We start from the raw sequence: 27309 nt of genomic DNA on the forward strand, positions 1-27309 counted from the left end.
GCTTATGAATAAACAGTAGTTGAGTAATAAAATTTCTGGATAACTGAAATTCCTGCAATTACCTAGACATTCCTACAATTCTAATGACAATTCTTGTGTAATTGTTGTTAAAGGTACACGGTTCAGAAGGGTGTTGCTGCTGTTGTTTCAACCACACTTTCAAGTAGAAGCATTGTTGTTAAGCCCATTTAATCTAATTCTCAACTATTACTCATCAGTGGAAACATGACATGCCTGAAAGCACTCATATTGAAAAAGGCTTAAGTGCTTTGTTGCCCCAAATTTTGCACAGCAACAAAGCCTCCCTTTGTGGTAAAGATGCTCAGTTTCTAGCATGTATTTAGACTCTAATGTCTTTCTCAATCCTGTGTTTTTAGGCTAAATACTCATTGTCTTTGTGGAAATTCATGCACATGCATTGTGGTTTTGCTGTTGTCTTGACTCAGTGTGATTGACTGTAAGCCTTTAAACTGACAGTCGCCTTTTCCTCTTTACATGCTTATGCCAATACAGACTTTAAAGGTGTCTTCGCAGACGAATTTTCTCTCTCGAGCATGGTGGTATCCAATATTTTATTTCTTCGAGAAGAATGTGCAAGGCTCTGTTCCTTGCAGTTTTTCCTGGCCAATATCTTGGCCTCCCAGCTGCTTCAAATCTTCATGCAAAAAGTATTCACGGGTTCAGAAGACAGGAGAGGACAATGAAAAATCTACCTGAAGAAAAGAAGGAAAGCATCTGCTCTGGTTTTTTCATTTTTGATTTTTTTTTACCAAAACATAAATGCTGTAACCAAAGTTCTTAAGAAGACTGTAACTGAAGAAGTGGACCAAGCTTCTGTGCAATTGATGGAAAGACAATTGTAGATGCATATATTGCATTTCAGATGTTTTCCTCTCATCCGGCTGTACAGACCTATTCTACTCTTCAGTGCTAATGAAATGCACCACTGATGGGATTTTTTTATTAAAGAAAAAAATGGAGCAGGACTGTGCTTTATTAATGAGATAGAGGTGCCAAAGACCACAGTAACACTTCCATTACTATCACTCATCCACAGAAGCACCCAAAAGTCTCATCTTCAGAGCTCTGGAGTGCGTAAGGGCAAAAACATGCTAACATGTAAAGGCACGATATTGGCATATTGAGGTGTATAAAAAAATAACACAATTATGGGAAGTGGTTTGTTGCATTATTCTTGCTAATGAAGGTAAGGCCTTTATGTGACTGGTACAGCTGGAAGCAAGTCTGAATTTTTTACACACTGTGGGTATGAATATCTTAGGACCCTAAAATACTACTTACCACCATTAACTCCCATGTATTCTACTATATACCAATTTTTACATTTTTATTAGTAATTTTATATTTAAATAGCTGTGTTACCTGATGAATTTGCAAATTATAAACAGCTGCTAGCATCAGAGCTCAAGGAGCCTAAAATTTTATTTTTAGTAAGAGACACAGTTTCAACATCTGAATCTTGAATTACAGCTGGCCTTGTGTATATAGCTCTACCAGTGCCTGTCAGTGTATATAGATGCAGATATACACAAAAGCACATACCTTAAACAAAATTATTTACTGGGAAGAGTAATCCTAGAGTTCTTGATGTAGGCAGTTGTACAGCTCTCACCTGCTTGAGGATTGCAAGGCCAGGTCCAAAATGGGGCTAGATTTAAAATTAACATTTTAATTTTAGTAGCAATCTCTTGCTGAAGCTATGTAGCAGGTTTGCTTGGGAGCCATGGTTCTCCATTGAATTTCTTTTTTTGTCTTTTACCTCTTGACATATGTTTCTGTGACTTACTTTAAAAAAAAACAAAACAACCAACCAAAAATGTGCTAAGATGAAGTATCTACAACAGCAGCATCTCTTCAATTACAACATAATTTCATGTTAAATAACACTGTGGTAGAACTCAAGAACAGGTGACCTTTTTTTCCCAGGGTTGCAGTCCAGCTAAAATCGCTATCTAAACAAGTTGGCTGAGAAGGGGGAAACTACCATGGGGTGAACATGTAACAACACCACAGATTAACAGCTGCCTGTTTCCTGTTGGTTTGTGTTGTTTTGTATTGTTGTGAAAGCAGAGTAGAAAATTAGCACACCATGTTTATCCATCTGTATTCTGTATTAATTTCTGCAGTTAACTCAATATTGTTTTCAGATATTCACTAAAACCTAATGAAAACATAAAACTGCATTGTATTGAGGTGATACTAATACAAACAAAATGCTGCATATTTTAAGAATGTCTTGAAGTGAGTGACAAGTGTGAACACAATTTAAATAATTGCAACTTGTTTTTAAAAAGTCCAAAGTTAAAGTTATAAAATGAAATACAGAGAACTCAAATATAATAATTTTAAGTTAAGGGGATAACTTCTCTGAGTTGTACATGAAAATATTTTTGTGCATTTCAAATATTTTTGTGCATTATCAAAATAATACAATAAAAAGTGTTCCTTTCAATACATTTTTGGAAAAACTTAGTTAAGAAAGAAATTCTGCTGCGGTTTGGTTTTGTTATTTAAAATGAGTTTAGACTTTGATAATGTGCCCCTGAAGTTGTGTGCATATGAGCATATCTGTGCTTCCATCTCCTTGCTTCTAGCAGACCTTGAACAGCTACAAAGCCAGTATCAAAAAACTTTTGAAAATCCTTCTTCTGTCATTAATATGAATCTGCTCAACACCAGTCAGTAGATCTCCCAAGATACTTGTTATATTAGTACTACTTCATGGATCATAATTTTTAAAGCTGAAATCTAAGCTTTGTGATACCTTAAGTATGGTCATGTTAATCCACTTGTAGTAAAATGATCTTTTAGGAGTTACGGATTTCATTAGTAGTCACTGTACCTTGAAAACAGCATGATGAAAAGCTTTACCTAAGGAGCTTAAGCAGTGGTTTTCATCTGGTGGCTCAAAAATAAACACTTTGACAGTGAGATTTCTGTAATAGATCTGCTAAACAGGCTTTCTTCATGCAGGATGAGGTGTTTGGGGTTTTTTACACTTATTCCTGTTTCTGAAAGAAAAAAATGTGAAAGTGATTAAATAGAACCAAGTAAAGACTCTACTTCTGTTGGGCTGTGTGAGCTTTCATTCTACTGCTGAATTTGATAGAGACTTCTGTTGTAATGCAACAGGAAAGTTTAAGTAGCAGCTCAAAATACGTGATTCCTGTTCTGGCTCAGTCCTCCCTTAAGTACTTAATATTTATCCTTTGTATGAAAGCTCTCAAAGGGATATATGTGTGTGTTTAATTAGCAGAAAGCCCCAATTTTCTATGCTCTCAATAGGTTTAAGTGCTTTTACAAACTTGGATGATATAGCTGTATTTGATGACTCTTTAGACCTATATGTAAGGTGATAAAATGGGATAAGTAATGTTATATTCTAGTTATTACTGTTACAGTAGTTTATCCAATACAAGCCACAACTGCTATGTAATAATTAATAATTGTAATATCTTGGTGATCATTGTATAAAAATACCATGAAGCTTAAAGTATAATTTCATCATAAGAAGCAAGAAATTGCAGGAGGTAAAAAGGAGAAACTTGGACTTTTCCTTAGGCCTACCATCAAGTGGTTGGTATATTATTTGGTCTGTATATGCCCAATACTTAGCAGTGTGTCACTAATTATTTTTCCTAGTTACAGTAATATTTCTCAGATGTCACATGAGCTGCCCCTTTCCTGTGACTATAACATGCTTCTCTCGACTGAAGAGCATTTACATGTTGAGCTTTACAGACACTTAATAAAAAAAATCCACTACATTTGTATACCTAACCCATCAGTATGACTTAAATGCTGATGGGCTTTCTTAAAATGCCTAACATAAATTTAAATCTGGATTTTAAACGTTAACTTGAACATTTAAAGAAGTATGCTGCTAAGTGGTCATGCTACAGATGCTTACACCTAATGCCAGAAATTGTTAACGTCTACTTGGAAGCACTGTAAAAGCACTGTAAATGAACATCTTTTTCTGTACGTGCTTAGCACTCCCATGTGGACATAAAAGGTACTGTTAGTCATCCTTCACTGCTGTTTTCTTGGAAAGATCGCCACAGGTGGCGTACTAGCAAAAGTAGCTCTGCTAAACACTGCTATGAGCCCTGGTACTGGATTTGCTGCCCTCCTTAAAAAAAAACTGGTTGGGAGAGAAGGAAACTAAAAAAAGTTTATGTTAAAATACACTACCTTCAGGTAATAGAGAAATAAAGCTCAGCAACAGAGAGAGAACTGGGAAGTCTTAAAAGAGATGAGAGACCATTCTCTTAATTGGATTATTGCAAATCCACTTACTAGGGTCTTAAATCAGAATCTGTTCAATCTCTGGCTTTCTCTTATCAGCAGTATCTGACTAGACAGTTTATCCTAAGTTGTTTGGTACTAACCCAAATTCTTTTTCTCATTTCATTAGATGGGATTTACTGTTCTAGAGACAGATCCATTAGCTTCAGTGCAAGGTGAAGTCTTTCCATTAACTTTAAATGAGCTTTCCCATGGCTCTGTTGGTTTTTATGTTTGCTTGTGGGATTTTTTTCTTTGTTAGTGGGGTTTTTGGTGGTTTTTTTTTTTTTGTGGTTTTGGTTTTGTTGGTTTGGTTTTGGGGGGTTTTTTGTTGGTTTTTGGTTTTGGTTTTTTGGGGGTTTTTTGGGGTTTTTTGTTTTGTTTTTTAATGCATAAACCTTTAATCTTAAAGATTCATTTTGAAATGAATTATTTTGAAATGAATTATTTTGAAAATGGGTCCAAGCTGCCAGATGGATTGGAACCATTTTGCCGTACTGGCAGATGTAATAGTTGTAAAACTCCATTGTCATCTTGATATTTTCACAATATACATGTCTTGGACTTACCTAGAACTCTTATATGGGCACACAAAATTAGTGTGATGCTATGAGACAGAACACTTCAACACAGACGTATTCAATTCTCCAGGCATTGTAAAATCAAGGTCTTAAATTCAGTTACTGAGAAGAGGTATCTTAAAAGTAAATACTACTGTTAGGCATCATTCAAATGAGTATTGCTTAAGTACACATGAGAAAAATATCCTAGCATGCCATTCAAGTAACTTTGCTTAAAAGTAAGCCTTCATGTGCCACTCTATGATGCTTCTTAGAATCCAGAGAAAAGTGCTGTGAAACAGAGAATAGAGACAAAGGCATTTGTTGTAGTATTTATAAAGAAAAGGAAGGAAGATGAAAACACTGAAGTAGATGGTGATCATATATTGCTTTTTTCATGAAATTGAGCTAAAACTACACCTAACTTGCACAAAGTGTAGATTTAAATGGTTTAATAGTTCTGCAAAAAAACCCAACAAACCAGACCTATAAGGAAGCAGCAGTATTAAGCACATCATTCTATGGTACAGCTGTGGATCTGTGCTGGCTCTCATCCATAACTTCCAATATAAAAACAAAACCCAACTCAGTGAGAAATGCTTGGATATTAAAGAACTTAAATATTATTAGCAGTCTTTTATCAGTTGTTCCTACAAGCTGTCACTAATAGTTTCTAAACCAAGAACAAAGTGCTGCAATGCTTAAAACATACTGAAGATTTTTTCTAGTTGGCTTCAGTTTCCATGGATTTAACCATTTATGATTAAATCCTCTTAACCTAGAAAGCAGCACATAAGAATGTCAGGCTGAATACAGGTAGCTCATGTATTTCAAGGAAACTCCAGTTCTGAACTCATCTTTCCTAACTAAACACTCAATGCCTGAAGGATTTTTAAAGATGAAGTAACAATACTGTGCAGTCTCTAACATGTATATGAAATACTGGTGTTGAGGATTTCTTCTTTCTACTGTAAAACAGTGATTAAAAAACCACAAAATTTTCAGTGAAAATTTTTAATTGCGAAGGACTTGGAGTTGAGCAAATAGCTAGCTGTTTGTTTTCTGTGGCACTTGGCTGTGTACTAACCTTTAAGATGCAAACTAGGTGGGAAGAGAGGCAGACCACTTCTTACTGGGAGGAGCAGTATGTGACTTTTTGAATTAAAATTATACTGGCTGCATGTTATGTGTAGTCTTAACTGTACTACAGTTGAAAAAAGATGCTGTATTATACTATTATTGTTAGTGTTTGCACTTTTAAAAATGATTCTGTAGTGGTTGATCCAGCCCTTCTGCTGGATGAGGAGTGAGTGTTTTTGTCCTTTACTTGCTCTCTGTATGGTTAAATATAACTGGTTTTAGTTCTGGTAAATGTCAATGCAAAAATCGCAGATCCCTTGGATACAGTACATAAGGTGTTTTGAGGTGTCTGTGCATGGGTTTCTTCTAGGGCAAATAATCTTTCAAGCTGTGCCTAAATTATGATGTTAGCTCTTGCATTTTCTCTCAGAATAATATGGTCTTTAGGAGGTTAGCATTTGTGACACTGCACAGAATTACTACAGAAGAATCTTTGTGCCAACCATGTATCTTTGAAATATGTTTGAAGATGACTTTTGGGTTTTTTGTTTTGTTTTTTAATTAAGAGAAAAAGTGGTCAGAAATGAGTCTGAAATAAAAGCATCTCGAGCAGTTGGGGTCAGGCACCACGCAGGCATACGGGTGTGGAAAGGGTTTCTCTGGCATAAGCAATATTGGATTCAGTGCACAGCAGCTTCCCTAGGAAGGCAAACCAGGTTGTACTTGTACAGTACAGATGGCTGTGAGCCATCTCTACCTGTCCTTTTGAGCTTCTTTTGGACTGACAGTGGTGTACTAAAGGTGGCAATAGTTAAAAAGTGAAGGGCACTTAAAAATCAAAACTATAAATGGGGCTGAAAAGGCAGTAACACCACTCATCAGAGAGCTGCGATCCAATTCAGCAGAGCATACAATTGGGTATTACTTCAGGTGTATAAGGTGCATTTAAGATGAGTGGGACTGTTTGCTTTCTACATTTTTTTTTATTATTAAAGATGGCAGGTGTGCTGAGAATACCAAGAGGAAATTTATTTCCCTGCTTACTTTTACCTCTGCCATTGAAGTGTTTGTGTATGAACCTTAAACAATATTACGAACTCTAACCCCTCTTACATTTTGAGTAATTTAGCAGTGTTTTGTTACTTCTGTAGAAACTTGGTTTGCATTCTGCTTGTTTCAGTTTGTTGCCGCTCAAAATGCTGCTTCTGCTGAAGCCTGTGCTGCTTTAGACTCCTGTCTAACTGCATCTGCTTCTACTAATTGTATTTTCTAAATGGCTCAATACAAAAGAGTAGAATTTACATTTGAGAAGGCTTCAAAATTAATTCTAAAGCCAAAGGCATTCTCATCAGACACATCTTTGCACAATTAGTACTTGAAAATAATTGCAAGTTGCAATACCTAACATGCTAGGACTTCTTTTCCCTCAGGAATCAATTCTTCTTAAATGTTTTGCACGTTTGTTTGTGTTCATTTTCATGATTAAGGAGAGCATGTGTGAGATGTGAAAAAGATTCTGCTAGCTTTTGAGGTCAGGGTTATACCAAGGAACCTGAAAGTAGAAGCAGAAATAATGGTTTGATGGCTGTGGTTCTCATGATTTCCACATACTTTGAAAACTCAAAACTTCCCTAAAAACAGCACAGGACTTCACTTTGGCTGCAACAGGGTTTCATCCTTGTCAGCTGACAGCTTTTCTTGCAGGATTTCTCCTAGGCTGGATCCCTGGTATCCATAGGCTCTGTATGTCAATTGGAGCTGTATATCCAACCTTGGAAAAACTAGGCAAGAAAAGACACTGGCTGCTGAGGAACCCTACAAGGCAATATGAGAATGCTGTAATGTGTGCATGATAAGAAGCTGATAAAATGGCTTTGTTCTGTAGCTTCAGGGTCCAGTTCTGCAAACACCATGCAGCAGACTCTTACACTGGCAAACTGAGAAACCTTTGGTGCTGTAGTTTCTACTTGGTCTTTGCAAATTGGGTGTGTCATTTTCATAGAAATTCTTCACAATTAGCCACAGTTGGCTTTTATGTTGTAAAACTTTCAGGATGACACTTTATAACTGATACTTTGTCAGGTAACTGAGTGTTACAGTTTGCTGTATGTATGCAAAAGGTACTAGAGCTAGAGTTGTGATTTGTGCTGCAATCTGTTCACTTTGTTAAAAAAACCCAAACCAAAACCAACTATTGCACTAGCTGTACTTTAAAAAAAAGCAATAATGGGAGCATCTTGTAGCTTTTCCCCTCCAGAGGTGCTGTCATGGTCACTTCACTGTCAACTGTGAATTTGGTAAAACATGTTGAAGAAATTGTCCTATGTGGTTTACTTGTCACATACAAGTTGAAATTTTTTACTGTCAGCCTGTGTACTAATGAATACAGGTGGACTATTTACATAACCACCCACATCTTTAAAAATCAAAAACCTTATATCCATTTATGGTGCTAATAATCTCAACTATTATAAAGAGCTGGTATTCTCTTATTACACATGAACACTTAAGGAAAGTTGTGACACCTTTCAATAAAATAAAATTTGTCTACATTTTAAGCCTGCTCTAAATGTTTTTTATATAAATACAACACTTTTCTATTTGTTATATATAAAAATGGCAAAAAATAGTATTTTAATGCAGGAAAACATTAGGAGTGTACATTGTTCTAAATTATATGTCCAATTCTAAATTTTCATACATTTAGGATAGCTAATCTTCTGAAACTCAGTCGAAAATCTAAGAATTTCACTAGGTAGGATTAAGGGACAGGCTGGTAGTTTTAATAAAATAATTCTCTGACTTCATTATCACTGTTGAAGCCTAGGAGACAGAGGGAGCAGATGTGAAATGGACAAAGCTGTATTAGGAGGACACTGGTTATACAGTGTAGATGTATAATTTGCTGAAACTTTAAAAAACCCCAAACAACTTGTTATGGATATGACCATGTAGCTGTCTAAAGAACAGAAGTGAAACACCATAATTGTCAAGGCAGTTCGCAGTAGGACATTGTAAAAACATGTGAAAGAACCTTAAACTAGATTATTTAGATTGTGAAACAACAAAGTAATTTTCTAGCTTTGTTTGAAAGCTTCACAAGCAACTTTTTCTTAAGAAGGAAAACTATCTTGTGCCTTCTGTTGCAGAAGTTATTGTTGCCTTCCCCCTGCCTTTGGTTGTGATTTTATTGTATGTAATGGACAGTGCACTTCCAGATGGTTCCAACAGGCGTTTTTTGGGCAGCAGTACCTATACTTTCTATCCACAGAGAACACTGAGCCTTTAGTTCTTGTTAAAAGGCCATTACTTGAGAGCTTACAGTTGTGAAAGTATCTGCCTGTGGCAGGTATGGCATTCCTGCTGGAGTCGGCTGTTAGATGAGCATGATGCCCTTCATTCACCTGGACACGTGAGCGTGCGGAGCGGGTGCCATGCCCAGGTGCACTGGTGGCACTGCAGCACACCCCTCTGCTCTGAAGTGGTTGTACCCCAAGTTGCTATGCTTCATGTACTAGAATAAATTCTCTTTAACCACTTCCACCTAGTACTTCAAGAAGTAAATGGGCTTCCCTAAGATCTGTTTGATGGAATTTCTGTATCAGTGCAAAGAATATTCCATGTTTAGAGTAACTTAATTTAAAGCAGAAACAAGCCCACTATCTAGGGCTGGGTAGGGTTTTTGTTGTGTAAAGGTGGATAGTCTAGGAACAATAGTCTGGGTTGTCTTCCTGCTTTCACTGTGCCTGCTTTTATTGTAGGACCCTTGGAAAAGCCAAAGATTGAACAAAGTCATCCATAATAGTTCTAAGCCACATTGAAATATAATTTTCCTGTCTTAATTACTAGATGCTTCAGAGAAAATGGACTGTATTTTTTTAATTTACAAAAAGTGCAATACTTACAGAAATATTAAGAGGCAAATGGCTGCATGTTTCAATGCCCTGCAAAAACAAAACCTTTATGAGCATGTGACATGCACTTGACCAAAAGTGGAGATTTTTAGCTTTACAGAAACATGTTTCAGCGCACTAGTGTAACTCAGAACTTTCAAATATTTTCAGTGTGCTTTTGGTGAGGAGTGTGTTTTTATGAATGAAGTGCCTGTGGAAGTAAAAATCCTAAAGTTGCCTGCAAGCTCAAATAAAGCATATAAAACCATAGCCCATACTTGAAGAGAATGGGTGCTGTCAGCAGCTGCAGAGAACAGCTGGTCAACAGCCCTAAGTGTTGATAGGATTCAAAGATTAAGATAAAGTTTGAGCAAAGAATATGATATTGCTTTTGAGAGTTTACTTTGTTAATTAAACTTCCAATGCTTCTTCTTGGGCCTTAACTCTGTAACTTGGTTATGTTTAAGGAAAAATTAGTTCCTTTGAACTACTCTATTTTTAATGCTTTTTTTCATTATAGTCTTTACTCTGGTGGGAATTTTTGTTTGCTTGTTATGTGGAGCTATTTTTTGACCTGTTAAAAGTGGAGTCACCAAATTCTTTGATTACTCAGTTAGGGGTAAAAGAGTTTGAAGAATGGTGTTTCCTTAAATGCAGAATTAAAGGGGGTGTGGTTTTTATTACTAGGACTGAACAGGAAGGATTTCCATGGAAAGTACTGTAGTGCTAAAGCTTGTATATGTAGTTATTAGGGGTATGCAGAATATTAGTAAAGTACTTGGATATGTTTTGCTGTTAATTTCATGCTTTTAAAAGAGACTACTTGGTTCTAATTTAAATTGAAGAAACTGATTTTAATGTTGCAACAGCTATTATTTTAACTTGAAATATCCACTTATATACTTGTATGTTAGAGGAAAAGTTATTTTATCACTTAAAATTTTGAAATTTATCATATTTCCTATCAAAATTAATGTGCAATTTAATCTCTGGACATCCTAGAATTGGCCATATGCCACTGAAACCAAACTTTCAGCTGCATAGATAGGGAAGGAAGGCATTTTTAAAATCTAGTTCAGCTTCTTGACTAGACTGAGAAGGAAGTGAGGCTAGATTACTCTTGTACAAAGAAAACAGACAAAAACAGTTATGTGTTTCAGCTGTGCTGAATACCTTAGCTTCTTATTTTCACACTACAGAACTTAAACTTTTCTGGAGACTCAGATTTAAAATATCTTTAGTTCAGCTAAATTTTGATCTGTTTTTATATATTTTTTCTAATAGATGCATTTTATTTGTATACATTGTAATTAGCTGCTGAATTTCTGCCAAATATGGACAAAATAAAAGCTGTATTCTATTCTGCCAGTCTAAATCTGTTCCTAGTTTTTGTCTTTTGTTCAATCCATGGCTGGTAAAATGTCCCTTTGCTGTTTAGATTAAAGAGACAGTTGCCTTAATTGCTCAGAGGAAAACTGACCTTGACCATTTAAAGCTTTATGTATTTCTGAAATTGCTGTAACTTCTGTATAATTGCAATAAAACCTTTTTAATACAGTTCAGCCACTATTTTATGAGCAACTTGTTACTATCTTTACTGAATGTTCAACTGTTTAAAAAGAAAGTTTGTTTAGCAAAACCCTTTTTAATGGGAAAACTCTCTTTATTCTGTCCATTTTTTGGGGGATCACCTTATAGAAGGAGCACTGAGGGCAAAACATGAATACTTTTCTCTATTAGTAAGAGGCTATCAAGAGCACTTACTAAACCCACTGGTGCTGCAGTAAATTATTGGGAAGAGCAGACAGTGGCAGGTTTTGACATCTAATTACCTCTCTAGGGGTTAAATTTTATATTGCTGATCCACTGGGAAAAGTGCACTAAGGTGTTTACTAGAGGGAGGGGAAAGTTACCCTCAAAACCAGTTCTGGGTGGGTTTGGGGGATTGGGGTGTTCGGGTGTGTTTTGGGTTTTTGTGTCTGTGTTTGGGGGGTTTTTATTGCTATTTTATTGGAGGGAAAGGAGGAGAGCTACATGTCTTTCTCCTCTAGAATTTAAGTGCCCTAAAAACAGTTTTAAGTGCCCTTTCCTCTAAAATTTCAGAGCTGGGACATGATTCTAGGTTCGTCTTTGGCCTGGAAACAGAAAGTTTCGAACTGCGGGTTTTTGTGTTTGGGAAACGGGAAAAAAGGTCATCTGCATTTCCTTCCCTTCTAAACCGCTAAAAAAATAGCTATTTGCGTGAGGAGCATTTGAAAGCAGGTCCTGCGGAGGGGGTGGGGAGGAGCGCTCACGTTCGTTGTTATTGTTGTTTTATTTACACGAGCAGAACACGCGGGTTTATGTTTAATCCCTCACGAAGTCGGGCTCCGCGGCGCGCTGCCGGCCGCGGGGCGGTGCCGGGCCGGGCCCGCTCCCGCCCACAGCCGGCGGGCCGGGGTCAGGGCGCCGCGGCCTCGCCTCCCGCCCGCCCCCGCCATCTTAAACCGCTACGCGCCGCCGGCCAGCCCGGCCCAGCGCGCCGGTGCCGCTGCCCGCGGAGATGGCGGGGACGAGCACGGAAGCTCGGACGTGGCTGCTGCGGCCGCCCACGGCCACCGAGCTGCTGCTGGTGGCCCTGTGCTGGCTCGGCTGCTACTGGCTGCTGCGGCGGTGGCCGCGGGCGCTGTCGGGGCTGCCGCCGGGCCCCGCGCCCTGGCCGCTGGTGGGCAACTTCGCCTTCGCCCTTCTGCCGCCTCCGCTGCTGCGCAGGTGGGCCATGGATGTGAAGGGCGACCGGATCTCCCCCGCCTTCTCGCCCCATGTCTTCCTCACCGGCCTGACCAAGATGTACGGTAGCATCTTCCGGCTCTTCGTGGGCAGCCGCCCATTCATCATCCTCAACACTTTCGGGGCGGTGCGGGAGGCGCTGGTGCAGAAGGCGGAGGTGTTCAGCGACCGGCCCTCCGTGCCCATCGTCCTCATGATCACGCACCACAAGGGTAAGTGCCCGGGGCACCCCGAGTCCTGCCCGGGGAGCTGCCGCACGCCCAGTGATGGCCAGGGGTGCTCGGGACCAGGGTGCTCAGGACCGAGGGCTGCTCTGCCGAAATTTATAAATAACTCCCACGAATTGTGGACTGAACTATTTGCTTGCTTTTTGCTCCTCGCGTGTGTCCCTCGCCCTGCTGCTGAGAGAAAGGAGACCGAGAGAACCTCGCCCTGCCTTGAGGTGCAGCATCCCCGCGAAGCTGGCGGTGCAGCACGGAGCATCTCTGGGTGACTGAAGCGCCCGATGCCTTTGGCTCTGTGTGCTCTAAAGGGACTGAGGAGCTGCTGGGGTGGTTTACGCTGGAGAAGGGGAGGCTCAAGGGGAGGGAGGCCTTATCTCTCTCTCCAACTGCCTGAAAAGGGCTTGTAGCCAGGGCGGGGTTGGTCTCCTGGGTAATAAGGGATAGGACAAGAGGAAATGGCTTCAAGTTGCACCAGGGAAAGTTTAAGTTGGGCATTAGGAGGAATTTCTCCACAGAAAGGGTGGTTTGACAGTGGAATGGACTGCACAGGGGGATGGTGGAATCACCGTCCCTGGAGCTGTTCATGGAAAGGCTGGGTGTGGCAGTCAGTGCCATGGTCCTGTTGACAAGGTGGTGTTTGGTCATGGGTTGGAATCAGTCTCAGAGGTGTTTTCCAACCTCGTTGTTTCTGTGACTGGCATTTGTGCAGGGATTTAAGGCACAGCTGGTCTGTCACCTGCGGCTTTCTGATTTTGGCTGTGTGAGGGGAAGAAATTTCAAGTAATTGGGCAGTGGTACGAAACTGTTCCCTTCCCCAGTTCTTACCAGGGTAGCAGTGGCAGAGGTCAGACTGCTTAGGAATCCCATGGCTGCACAGTCAGTGCTGCCTGTGTACAAGCTACTGTTGCTGAGATATTTGCAAATGTGTTATTCTGCTTGTCAAAACTTACCGAGCCTGTTTGGGTTTGGTTGTCTTTTTTCTTTCTTTTTTTTTCTTAAGAGTCCAAAGGAGAGTTACTGACTTTTGCAGGAAAAAGGCATGAAAGGTTTAAACAAATGCTGACAATACTGCAGGTAGAATTTCTTCATGTTTACATGCTTAGTTTTTAGGTCATTACTGATCTCAATGTTTATGGAAATATACTTACCCTTTTTCAGTTTAGGAGGTGGACCCCAGAAGGCTTGTTAGTGTGCTGGCTTGTTGTGAAACTTCCCTGTTTTTATTTTTTCCCAAGGACAGGGAGATCTGGTTAAGTGCATGAAACATTTATCTCTTTCTCTTTTTTGTTTTGTTCCTATCCCAGAATTGCCCTTGTAAAGAGAGAAGAAAGTGAGTGAGCTAGATTATGTTTATTAAAATGCTATCAGGTACCATTGCTGAAATCAGTTTAAAGAATTAAAAAAAAAAAAAAAGATGAATTGTGTTGGTTTAATGATGTTGTTCCAAGACAGATCTTACTGGCACGTTATTATCATGCATGAGTATTTTTAGGTACAGTACTTCAGCAAGAACTGGAGGAGGAAAGGGGAAGAGGAGTTAGATAATTTTAGCAGTGCTGTAAAACCTCATGTTCAGGCTCATGGTAGATTTCTTTCTCCTTGAATGCTGTGAATTTCATATGTTTCTTGTTCTCTGTCAGATTCGTTTGAATATGGTGAGCAAAGAGTAGCCAGGGCAGCTGGCAGCTTCACCAGTGGGTGCTCCAGGAGAGCTGGCCATGCCAGGAACCTGATGTCCATAGCCAGAGCATGCTGCAAGCAGCCCAGGGACTGTGCCTGTCTGTGTTGCACGGTGGCAGGGACATTGTGTTGCTCTGGCTTTGGTTTTATCTGTAGGGTCACCGTAGCTGTGCTCAGGCGTGAGGACTGCAGCATCAGGGCTGCCCAGGAATCCCTTAAACATCCCCAGCTGTTCCATAGTGCTCATGTTAGCAGCATGCTGGATTGCCCCATGTGTAGGAGTATTGTAGAGTGAACCACAGGGCTGGTGTGTTCTGAGGGCACAAAGGGTCAATGTGGGCAGTGGGGCCACTGCCCCCACAAGCTGGTTCACCAAATGCCAGTGGAAGCTGCAGATGCTGTTCCTGTGCTGCCCTGGGTTTAGTGGTGGCATGAGGAGACAACTGAGCCTCTGCAATGCTGTGTTTGTGTTAACAAGTGTTGCTTTTTTCATCTGTGGTTCGTGGGGGTGGCAGATGGGTTACAGCACTCAAACTGGAGGCCTCTTAAGATGGGTTTGGGTGATAATTTCAGGAGTTTGTGGGTGAGGTGTTTCTGCAGGTCAGGACAGCAGCAGTTGTGTTAGTATGTACTAGGAAAGGAAACAGTAAGGGCAGGATGATGGGTAACTTCAGCTCTACCACTTACAATTTGGGTACTACAGCTCTGGGAGGTTTAGTGTCCATTTTGGGTTCTTTGGGTTCCTTCATTTTATAAGTGAGCTATTACAGAGATATTTTCTTGTAAGCTACATTTGCTGGAATAGTTTTGTCTTTACCTTGAGCTGCCCTGCCAGGTATGGTATAGTAGAAAGAAGGGCTTACGTCAGCTGTGTGGTTCTGCTGCAAGTAATATGCAAAGAAAATAATTGTGCCTGGGGGAGAGCAGGTAAAAGTATCAGAAATGGCAAATACTACATTTCAGCAACTTGATTAGAGGCCTTCTTGGCTGGATAGAAAATGCCATAAGACCTTAAGGGAGAAGGTAGTAGTCAATTCTCAGTCTTAATTCATCATCAAATATGTTTGCAGAATGAGAGGTAGTAGATTGGAGAGAAACAAGGTATTTCTGTGGTCTAATTTTAGTATTTTACTTTTTTGTATTCTATAGCTATGAGAGGTAGCAAAGACTGAGTCTTCAGAGTATGTGGAGTCAGAGTGGTTGTCTGCCTTTATAGCCCTGCCCTGTGCATATCCACATGTGGACATCTGGCAACACAGAAGCTGAATGTTATTAAATGTCATGAGTGCTGTATTTGTCAGTGTTCCCTGGAATGTAGCAGCACTAGAGCTAGCAGTAAAAAATGCAGGGGATGAAGAAGAATAAGTAAGCCTTTGCCACTTGTGAGGGTTTGAATTTTTTTGTGTAAAAAGGGGGAATAAAACAAACTCTCTGGTTTTCGGAGTTTGTTGGTTGTATTGAAAGGGTTTCATTATCAGCTCATAAAAATTAGGCCTCTGTAGTGAGCATGAAGTCCTAGTTATTGTTGCTTCAGAATTTATTATTGTATGGCCTTCAGGTTTTTTTTGTTTTGCTTTGCTTTAATTTCTTTGCAAGAGAGGTTGTTTTTGTTGTTTGGGTTTTTTTTTAAGAATAGAGACGTCTGTGCTCAGTAACTTCACTTTTTAGGGTAGGCAGATTTTCTTTGAAATCAGCAAAGGACTGTTCCATTATTGTAGCTTGTTCGGGATGCAGTTGAGAGTTTGCTCTCTTCTCTTACCTCTGTTGTTTTGTATTTATGCTCTTCTTCTTCCTTAATCTGTCTTCTATGTAATTCTTTCCCAATTTACAGATCAATTGTTAGTATTCTGCAGCAGTTTGGGGTTGGGGACATTAGAAAACATTGATGCTTTCTGCAGGACTGCTGGAGAGGCTCACTGTGTGTGGAGACATTTGTTGTTGGTGTTAGCTTTTCTGTGGGCCTAGGCAAGTCTCTTTTACATTCAATACAGTAGGTCTGGTTTGTTTTATGAAAGTATTTGGATCCTAAAACTAATTTTCCTAACAAAAAAAAAATGGAAGAGACTGTGGATGCAAAGCCTGTTTTAGAGATATTTGTTGCAGGATAGAAACAGTGATAACTTTGTTTTGTTCCAAGAAATCCATGTTTCTTTCGCAACCCAGCCACAAACCCTGGAAACCCAAGTTGGTTCTTGGCCAAATGCAGCCCCAAATACTCCTGTTTTTTCACTTAACCTACTTGAGGACACCAGTCTAACAGGAAACAATTGAGAGAGGAAATCTGGAAAGTTTTTGGTTCTGTGTTTTGAGGGGCCAGGAAGTGGGCATTTGAATAGATTGCCTGAGGAATGTCTTCATGCAGAGAAGATGAAATTCAGCTGACTCTGAGCTTGTCCTGATTCTTCCTAATGTTCTTGTTTAGGATGTTTGAAGCTAGGTCATGTGTTTGTATTATTTTAGCATTAAGGGCTAGGAATATTAACTTGTAATAGAAATGTAAATAATGTTAAGTATTGAAACATGATGCATCTTCTAGTACTTATGTACTACTTCTGTTTTCTTATGGTCATTTCTCCTTTTAAATTCACTTTTAAGGTTTGCAGTTGACAGAAGAATTGATGTTGCTTTTACAAAGTAACTTTCTGTTTCCAGGAAAAAAAAAAAAAAAAGTGGTGTTGTTTTGCTAGAAGAACAAATCCAGAACCAGATCATGTGTGATGACTAAACTTTCTCAGGTTAACCATGGGGTACATTAGAAATTGCAGGATGTGTATTTGTTACCCTGTGGTGTCTTTGGTGTGGTCTTCTAATTCAACATAAGAGATGTTTCTGTTTGAAAGTGAGTAATAGGGATTTAATTTAAATGGTGTTTCATAATGACACAGTCATGCATAACAATTGCCTACAGGCATCAAAACTGTTGAGATGCATATCAAGCAGGATTTTGCCAAGTGTCTCTGAACCTGTTTTCACCTTCCCAGTTTTCTTGCAGCGTGAGTGTCTTGTATTTTTATTATAACTTAAAGATAAAGCTCGCTTGTAATAGACACACTTGCAAAAAGTGTTGAGAAGTTTGTATAACATGAAGGAGAAAAAACACAAATCAGTTTGTGTTTTAATGTCTTCTGTTATGCCTTGCTGAAGAAGTTCATGTCTCAGGACATTGGGGAGAAAAGGCTATGTCTAACATATATCCCAGATTAACTGTTCCCTCTTCTCCATCTATTTGTGTCTTGCAAAGTCTAATGAAACTAGTGATGTAACTTGGATATTCGTTTCAGTGATGAGGAAAAGGAGGGACAGGATTTCCAAAAGCTATACTAAAGAACCTTGTGTTTTTCCTTTGGCTCCTAGACAGGTGCTTGGGAGAGATTTGGTGTGTATAATTTCCTTCTCTTCTGGCTCTTGGGTTACAGGCTTGGCTAACTATTTCTAATTGAAAGTTGGCATTTTGCTTTCAGTCTCTCCGTTTTTCTTTCAGGTGTTATTTTTGCACCTTATGGCCCTGTCTGGAAGCAGCAGAGGAAATTCTCTCTCTCAACACTGCGTCATTTTGGAGTAGGGAGACACAGCTTAGAGCCTAAAATCATCGAGGAGCTGAACTTTGTAAAGGAGGAAATGCTGAAGCATGGAAAGGATTCATTTAATCCCTTCCCAATCATTCGCAACGCGGTGTCCAATGTTATCTGTTCCATGGCCTTTGGCAAGCGCTTTAACTACGAGGATGATGAGTTCAAGACGATGCTGAAGAACATGGCCCGTGCCCTGGAGCTCAGCGTGAACAGCTACATGATCCTGGTCAACATCTGCCCGTGGCTCTACTACCTTCCCTTTGGGCCTTTCCGGGAGCTTCGGCAAACGGAGTTAGACATTACTGCTTTTCTGAAGAGAATAATTGCCCAGCACAGGGATACTCTGGATGCAGCAAATCCCAGGGACTTCATTGATATGTACTTCATCCACGCAGAGGAAGAGAAGAACAACAAGGAGAGCAGTTTTAATGATGATTACCTGTTCTTTATCATTGGTGATCTCTTCATCGCCGGCACAGATACTACTTCCAACACGTTGCTGTGGTGCCTGCTCTACATGTCTCTTTACCCTGAAGTACAAGGTAAGAATACTTTTCTTCTAGGTGATTTATTCCAGACTGTAAAGCTCCAGATGGATGCTCAGAAACAGAAGCAAGCAGTGACAGTGAAGAAATCATTTGGAGAGCCAATGGTTCGTGTTGTATGTGTGATTTGAAAGGCTGGTATGTAATCAGACATCTTCTATCCTGCTGTTCTGTGATGATTTCTGGGTTAGTGCTATATATTAACTGATAAATGGCTCTTTAATCTGTGAATTTCTTCTGGTTTGGTACAACTTTATCGTTCCCATGCAATTCCAGGGAACTTTAGCACGTTTGAAAGACTTTGGCAGTTGTAACATTCCAGGCATGTAGTAGTGGTAGATATGTGAAGACCATAGTGCTAAGGTCTGCTTTTATGGCTCCCCTGAGCAGGGAGGTTCTTGAACCTGGCAGCAGAGTCTGGGGAAGTAAAACACTGCCTGCTGTAGAGCAGGATCACATCAGAGACAGCTTAAGCAAACTGGACTTGCACAAATGCACAGCACCAGCTGCCAGTGTTGCTAGAGGGCCTCTCCCCATCAGTCTGGAGTGCTCAGAGCAGTCAGGTGGGTTCCTGAGGATGAGGGATGGGGGGACACAAACAGAGGCAGAACAAATTGGCCCAGTGTTAGGGAAGGATGACCTTATGCTGTCTACAACTGTCTGATCAAAAGATGCTAAGAAAATGGAGGCAGTCTCCCCTGAGGTGTGCAGGGAAGGGAAGGGAAGCAGTGGAAACAGCCTACAACAAGAAAATTCTGATCAGATACCAGGAAAAGAAATTGCCCTGCCAACATGGCAAAGGAGTGACACAGATTGCCCTGAGAGTTAACAGAATCTCTGGTTTTGGAATTTTTCAAAACTAAGTGGGTCATGACTGGTAGTAGTCTCACCTACACTGAGTTGGATCTGTTTGGAAAAATCTCTTCAAATAGGTCAAGATCATAGTTTATTGCACAAAGTCAAACAAACTGCAAAACTGGGCCCCCAGTGCAGTAGATGGGAGAAAGTTCACTGGGGACAAATGTAAAGTAAACTTTTATTGCACAGGCTTATTCTTCTGTTTTAATGCTGTGTGTTATCACTGCTTGACTTGATATGCAGTTACATGGATTAGATGTATTCTAAATTACAGAAATGGAATCCAGAGGAGTTTTGTGTTTGTTTTTTTTTAACATTTTTTCCTTCTGCCTGGTACTGTATGTGTATGTGCTAGTCAATTTTCGCTGTTCTGCTGATCTCTAACAGTTTTATTACCTCTCTCTGATTTCCCCTTACACTGTGGCTCTTGTCAAGCAATCTAAATATGCTCAGTAGTCCAGACTGTATCAGTTTTAGTATCCCATTCCTTATATCCTGATTGCCTTGGAGCTATGTATGGGGCCCTTTTTTTATTCTTGGTAATACATTTCTCTTAAATGTATTTCCTCCCTACAGAAAATACCTGAATTGTGTATCCTTTAGAAGTAGCAAAAGTTGCTTGCAGTCATGGAAGGGAAACTAAGAGCTATCAGAGGAAAAAAAAATATTTTTCTCTTTGGAAACAGTTTTGCTTTTTACACGGAAATAGAGAATGATGTGGATGGACAATATGGTGCTGAAGCCATGGGTAGTATTTGGTTTGTTCTGTTCCCTGACTTTGTTTTGGTCCTTGACTTCTGAAGATCATTGAGATTTTTAAATATATGAAAAGTTGTATAGCAGTTGAATTAACATGCTGTTGCAGAGGCTGCTGTTTGGCTGCTCTCTGTATAGTTCCTTGTATTTTTAGAAACGCTGAACAAATGAGTTGTTCAGGATAAAGCACTGGTGTGACATTTGGTTTGAGACAGTCTCTTTTTTTTAATATTGAAAAAATTTATTTATTTGTTTAGATTACTGTGAACATACATGCCTGAATATAGGGCTATGATATGTCCCTGATAAAAGTAGCAAACCCCCACAATGAAAGTACTGGAGAGCCGCTCTGTCAGCACATCTCTTGCTGTATTTTTTGTGGTTTTTAATGTTCCTCATGCATGGGTTTTTCTTCTGGGGCAAACCCAGTAGGTGGCAGCAGTGGCTCCTCAGACACAGTTCAGGCAGCACTTGGGGCTGCTGCTGGGGAAACTGGGACAGTTTTTTTGCATTGAGCTTTTATTTAATCTTGTATCACTGCTAAGGAGAGAAAAGAGCAAAAACTCAGAGTAGCAGCAGCCTGGTTGGAAAAGACAAGTGGAACAACCACAAAGTATGCAGGATATAAAGGGTAAAACATAAAAACTGTCTTTTATTATTATTGAATAAAGATTAGTTTTGAGGTCTCCTTTTTCAAGACTGTCCTTTGTGGTGTAGCCAGATTGCAAGTTACCTGCAGGAAGAGGCACATCATCTGTATGTATGTAGGTGAAGCAAATTCTGAATCTTGGAAACTTCTATGAAGAGAATTACTTGTATGCTGAGCCTTCAGTGAAATGAAAGGAGCAAGGAAATAATTTGGTATTTTTTGCTCCCCATGAATGAGGAAGTTGATAAGCTGATGAATTTTTTTGACTTTGCAGAAGGGCTGCAAAGGGAAAGAAGCATCTTCTGCTGCTTTTGGGGGAAATGGGGAATAGCTGAATTAGGTTCTATGAATAGAAGGTAGGAAAAGGCAAGAATGAGTTAAATGGCTTCAATGCTTGCAGTAACAGCACCAGAATTCCTGCTCCAGAATGAAGTATCTAAATCAACTCCATGAAAAACTTCCCCATCTCTTCACACTCAGGCACACGCTGCACGCAATTCTTTTACTGTTCAAGTTTTTAATTGCAGAGCAGAAGCTTGATGTTTTCATCATTCAAATTACTGTATAATTAAACTCTTAAAGTAGGATTATGAATAAGTTTGGAGTAGCAACAGGACTTTTTGCTGTACTTTTCCAGTACTGAAGTGCTAGCAATGTCTGTCACCTCAGTACCTTTCTTGACTGTTGTCAAGATTGTGCTTGGTTATTCTCCTTAGCTGAGTTTGTTCCTAAGGCTAATGTTGGCATAGGTGTTTCAGCTAGGAATCACATCTTGAAGTAATTCTTGAGAAATCTATGTAAACAGTGAAGCAAGTACAGTCAGATGAAATTGAGATGATGTCTTCTCACATATTATGTCTTTATTTTTCTTGCTCCTTTGAATAGAGAAAGTACATGCAGAAATTGAAGCAGTTCTAGGACGTGACAAAGTTCCCTCTCTTGCTCACAAGGCTCAGATGCCCTTCACAGAGGCAACCATTATGGAAGTGCAGAGGATGACTGCAGTTGTTCCCCTTTCTATTCCTCGAATGGCCTCAGAAACTGCTGGTAAGCATTTCTAGAGACTCGTTACTATAGCGTTTCCTCTGGGGCTGAAAATCTCATGGGACATCTAGTGATAATTTACAAAGACCTCATTTACGTATTAGAGCCATAAAACAAATATGTAAAATGTCCTTTATAGGAAGCAGGAGGCCCTGACATAGTTCTCTATGTAAGCAGCATGTCTGACCTGACATCCAGCAGTTTTTCTAATCTCGAGTGATTTCTTCTCTGGGGGTCAGCTTGTACTGACTAATGTGCTAAGTCATAGCTGGCAGCTGAGACTGCAGCTTTGTACCTGAAACAGCAGAGCTGTTCTTGGTGTTCTGACACAGAGGTCTGAAAGCATCAGTTTAGAGTAATTGGTTTGCTAAAGTCTTATACCACTGACCTCCACACATACAGGAAATATTAAGAAATGAGTCTTCCAACTCATCTGTGTGTTTTCATAGACATAGCTGAGACTGGCCAAAGTTGGTGTGAGAGAGCAATACTCAGCTTTAAAACCTATTACTGAATTGATCTGCTTTCCCAAATGTTTTGATTTGCAGGAGAGTGAGATGCAACAAGCTGAAATGAGACTAGTCATTTCAAAACCTTTGTGTCACAACAGTTCAAAGTCCATCCTTTGACTGTGGTGGGGCTCTGTGACAGCACAGGAGCAGGAGGAAAGTGGGTCACAATATTGGGGTGCTGCAGAGTGCATTTCTGACAACTGCTGCTTCCTTCTCCCTGCAGAAGCTGTTGGTGTAGCTTGGTGTCTTTCCAGCTGCTCAGGCTTGTGTGATTCTGACTCAAGCAGGGTAGCAGAGCTCACTTTTGCCTTCAGCTTTTGCTACATTTGCAACCCACAGCTAGGGATCAAAATAATTTTTTGTGACATACTCTTGTTGTCTTTTTACTGCTATTTCTCCCCATGTTTCCTTCTCGTAACTTGTCACATCTGTGTCTCTGCTTTTGTTTAAAGTGCTCCAGGGATATACTATTCCTAAGGGTAGTGTGATTGTGCCCAACCTGTGGTCAGTACACAGAGATCCGAACATTTGGGAGAAGCCAGATGAATTTCAACCATCAAGATTTCTGGATGAAAATGGCCAGCTAATAAAGAAAGAGTCATTCATTCCTTTTGGAATGGGTAAGATAATCCACATGGAGTCATTAGCTTGGTGGGTGGGTGGTGATGTTTCAAGTGTAGGGCCTTAGGGGATGAGAGATGTAGAAGTTGCACATAGGACCAATTATAGAAGTAGATTTATTATCACAGTTGGTGGCTTGCAAAATGGTTTGGGTTCCTAAACAGCCAGTCACCAGACAGAAATTATGAATCGTCCTTTGATACTACTTTTGCTGTGGATGTAAATATTGTTAATATGAACTAGTACAGCTGAGCAAGGCTTAGAGTCATATACAGGAGACCAGAGCTTCAGAGATTATAGCTAAATAGTAGTTTGAGCATTTTTGGACTATGCTAGCACAGGAACACAGGAATTACACGTGTGTTAACAAATAGGTCAACTGTATAAAGCCAGTAATACCTCTCTTCTAACTGTTCTTTAGGTAAACGTGTGTGCATGGGAGAGCAGTTGGCAAAAATGGAGCTGTTCTTGATTTTTTCAAGTCTTATGCAAAGTTTTACCTTTATGTACCCTGAAAATGCTGCAAAACCATCTATGGAGGGAAGGTTTGGTCTGACTTTAGCTCCATGTCCATTCAACATAATAGCTTTGAAGAAATGATACAGTATCAAAAAAGATTAAGCAAAGAAGTACTGCACTTTTAAAATACTGCTTTTTTTTTTTTTACTATTTCCAGCTTATTTTGTTACTTTCTTTCCAGAAAATAACCCCAGCTGTGTAGGCTTTCCTAGTCAGTGAGAATGATCCATTTAGCCTTCTGGAAAAAAAGATTTTTTTTGTCAGCTGTTGCATTCCACAAATGAACTGACAACATAGTTTTCAATTTGATATTAAAACTTGGTGGGCTTAACCTCTGTCTGTTATGGTCAGTTTGTGAAATGTTGATTATGGGAGAATGGTCCAAAACGTTTGTCACTGTTCTGGCAAATAGTAATTGTAAAAAATTGTGAAAGCCACACATAAACATTTCATTTACCAAAGGAGTGAAGCACATTGTGTAATATTAAAAGTATTAATTAATTGATTGTTAGCATTTTCTGTGAAAACCAAGATTATAACTGGGCTTAAATAACTACTTACATTTTTGGAAATTATCAAATGACATTACTTTTAATGTTGGACGATTCTTTTTTGCAACTAACTTATAGGTGTAGTAGATTGGATCCAAATATCCTTGAGTTTCAGGGCTCACTATAAAAAAGCAGGTACCAAGCTGGAAAAGCCAGGATTTGAGGCCAAATCCTTGAATATGCCATATTCTCAGCATGAAATGAGTGTGCAGCATTGGGATGCAGATGTTTTATCTCAGAATACAAACAAGAGCAGAATTCTCTAAGAAGAATCAGCAGAACTCTGTTCTCTCTGGTGCCAAACATATTCAAGACGTCTGTGCTGCCCCTTGGCATTCATTGTTTACCTCATGGCAGCAGTGGCTGCAGGCTGGACGGGACCAGCAGCTGCTCACTGGGAAAACACAAACACTACAGTCTACAGTGTGTAGTGCTGAAGTGGAGGCTGGTGCTCAGGTTTTTCATCCACAGGCAGTGTGGACGGTACTGCCACAACCTCTGGCTTTGGGAACTGGAGTCTTCAAATACGGCATCACTGCAGCAGTACAGGTACTGCTTATACATTTACCAGGAACAGGAGGAAGCTGACAAACTCGAGGTTTGGATATAATGGCTCTCTCTTTATTATCTCCATACAGACTAAAAGGATCTGTAGTTCATACAGCATTAGTGTATCAGTACTTTTTTCACATGAAGAATCTTAGTGCAATTAACCACTGTCAAACCAGCTGCCAAGGAAACCTCGTTAATTGTTTCAGAACAGGGCACTCAGTCTTGCTTTGTATTTCAAACATGGAAAGTGATCTTTTGGGGGACTGTATAACAACTAACCTTTAAATGGTTGTTCTTAATCATTCTTCAATCTCTTAACACTCCTTTTGATTTATCAGAATTTCATATCACATTAATTGAGTTTTTATATACTCTTCTAAAGATTTTTTTCCCCCTCACTGAAGATCTAGAGAATACCCGGAGCCCTCCTAATGTCAAGTTTACAAGACTGGAATGTGAATTTGAATGTAATTTAGAATTCGGTATTTTATAGCAGAAACAAAACTTAAATTGTAAAAGAAGAGACAACTTTTCAGCTTTAAATTAATGTATGGTTTTGTCACTTTTAACCTTGAAGTTTTATAAGCCAGGTAGTGCCTAACAAAGACTGTAAGATAGTTCTTATGCATTCAAATTAAGGTTTTCTGTTACCTGTTTTGAATAACAGAGTGCCTTAATTTTTGAATTATGTATTTGGTTGGTCAGGTATCCCACTGTTTGTGTGAGAACTTTCAATTCTTTTCAATTTAATCAGGTTAACTTTGGACTGTATAGGCTTGTGGGTCTGGTTTTTTGGTATGAAGTTTTTGAAAACTTAGTACAATAAAAAGTTGATTTTGGTACCAATGCCAGTGAACTTGCTCTAAAACCAGATAGTACTGGAGAATTAAGCACTTTATTTAATTTAATTTTGTATTTTCCAATGAATAAATAGATTCTGTAGAGTTGGGATTTTTGTCTGGAAATCCTAAAATTATGCTTAATTGAGAAGCTAAAATTAAATGCTGATAATATTTATCTTTCTGTTGAAATGCCTTTTTAAACAACATAATGATGGTGTGCAACTGATGACTTGTACAAAATACCTGTCCTTTTCATCAATGAGGACACATTTGAAAAGCACTTTAGTATTTTTTTACAGATTCCAAAGAAGATGCAATTCACATAATCCCCTGGTATGTGAAACTGTACATATTTGTGCTTGTTCTGCCTGCTGAGTTTAGTTTAACATGTCACCTTTGAAAACTGTCCTTTGAGAATTAGCCTTCTACAAATACTACTTTGAGAATGTGTTCTTTGGTGATACCTGTAATCAAATGCTGCGATGTGTGACAGGCTAAAACTACTGGAAGTTCCAACCACGTCAAGGTGTGCTAGAATACAGGATTCTGTTGGAAATGACAATAAAGACCTGTCTTTCATACCTTCCAGGTGCATTGAAATTTTCATAGGATACCATAAAAGTAACAAAACAATAGCATAAAAGCAGCAAAATCTGTGGTTTTCAAGGTGTGTTGCCGTCTTTGGCAAACTGTAAAGAGTGGTAGCAAAGTTGGTTTGTTTTTGTAAATGTATCCTCCCCTTCTCCTTTTTTTAGCAGAGGAAGCATCTCAAATGCCTTGTTGAAAAATGTATGCTCAGATAAGTGGATGACTGTTTCTGAATGCTGCAAATATCTTTATTTCTAAAATTACTTTGCTTCAATGTATTTTTATTTTGAATAAAGTAATTCCCAAGTAAGTGTTTCACAGCTTTGCAAAGTCATTTCAATGAGTTCCACTTACTGACTAAACTTGTGGTGTTTGGCTTCTTGCATCTTGCAGAAAAAGCTTCTGAGTGAGAAAATGTTGAAAATGCTTTGGATGAGGAGTGAAGGAGGTGGGGAAACAAAGTGAAATTGGGAAAATAACATTGCCAGGCATGTGAAGATCAAATGGTAGAGGTTTTTTTAAAAACAGTTGCCCAGAATAGAAGAAGAGGGAAGGGTGGGAGATGAGGAAGATAAAAGAGCAAATGAATTGTCAGCAGGAGGAGGTGTGCAGTCTGCAGGAAAAAAAACCTGGGCAGAAGTTGAGGTGTAGTTTTTTTGGACTCCTGGCATCAAGGAGACAGAGGGCAGAGAGGGAAAGGGGTGCCAAGGGGGAGTCTGGGGGAGAGGGCAAAGAGCCTCCGAGGGGAATGTGGGAGATCCTTCCCTATGGAAGAGCAGGGCTGAGCAGGAGCCAACCGAAGTGTTGTGGGGAGGGGTGGGTAACAGCACTGGTGTTAACCAGGAGCTGGCACTTAGCAACAAGAGCTGTAGGTGGAAATCTTGTGTCTTATGCCCTGGAGTTACATTGCAGGTCACTTGGCATACTGCTATTTTTTGTTGGTTTATTTGGTTTTTAGGGGAAATTCATTAATTACCACTCAGCTGTCATTTGTCATCACACAAAGATCATTAAAGGGTGAGTCTTTGGATAAAACTCTTTCCACAGCCACTTCCTACTCCTGCCTAATCCAGGTGAATTTTTTTGCAGTAAGTTTGTGGTACAAAGTGCAGAGATATGAGAATACAACACTTTATTTGAATAAAACAAGCTGCTTAATGTTTACCCTGGTGCTGACTCAAGTAGT

General features: G+C 39.6%; 2 protein-coding genes across 6 annotated transcripts in view; both read left to right on the top strand.

Annotated features, from left to right (window-relative positions):
• SGMS2 (sphingomyelin synthase 2) overlaps positions 1–11410 on the top strand; it is a 60165-nt gene extending 48755 nt beyond the window's left edge. For all 4 annotated transcript variants that reach the window (XM_064417168.1, XM_064417169.1, XM_064417171.1 and 1 more), the window contains one exon: positions 514–11410. In XM_064417168.1, coding sequence (XP_064273238.1) covers positions 514–717 — 204 coding nt within the window. In that variant the 3' untranslated portion in view covers positions 718–11410. The remainder of the gene's footprint in view (positions 1–513) is intronic.
• Positions 11411–12248: 838 nt separating this feature from the next.
• Positions 12249–26441, top strand: LOC135298956 (cytochrome P450 2U1). 2 transcript variants are annotated; one of them, XM_064417173.1, is made up of 5 exons: positions 12249–12822; positions 17996–18628; positions 21780–21941; positions 22903–23070; positions 23493–26441. In XM_064417173.1, the coding sequence occupies exons 1-5, from the start codon at positions 12384–12386 to the stop codon at positions 23669–23671; spliced, it is 1581 nt and encodes a 526-aa protein (XP_064273243.1). In that variant the 5' UTR covers positions 12249–12383; the 3' UTR covers positions 23672–26441. The 2 variants fall into 2 exon arrangements, with proteins under 2 accessions (XP_064273243.1, XP_064273244.1); XM_064417174.1 differs by lacking the exon at positions 12249–12822 and adding an exon at positions 17183–17507.
• Positions 26442–27309: the final 868 nt, after the last annotated feature.

The sequence above is a fragment of the Passer domesticus genome, chromosome 4 (assembly GCF_036417665.1).
Source record: "Passer domesticus isolate bPasDom1 chromosome 4, bPasDom1.hap1, whole genome shotgun sequence".
NCBI classification, from domain to species: Eukaryota; Metazoa; Chordata; class Aves; order Passeriformes; family Passeridae; genus Passer; species Passer domesticus.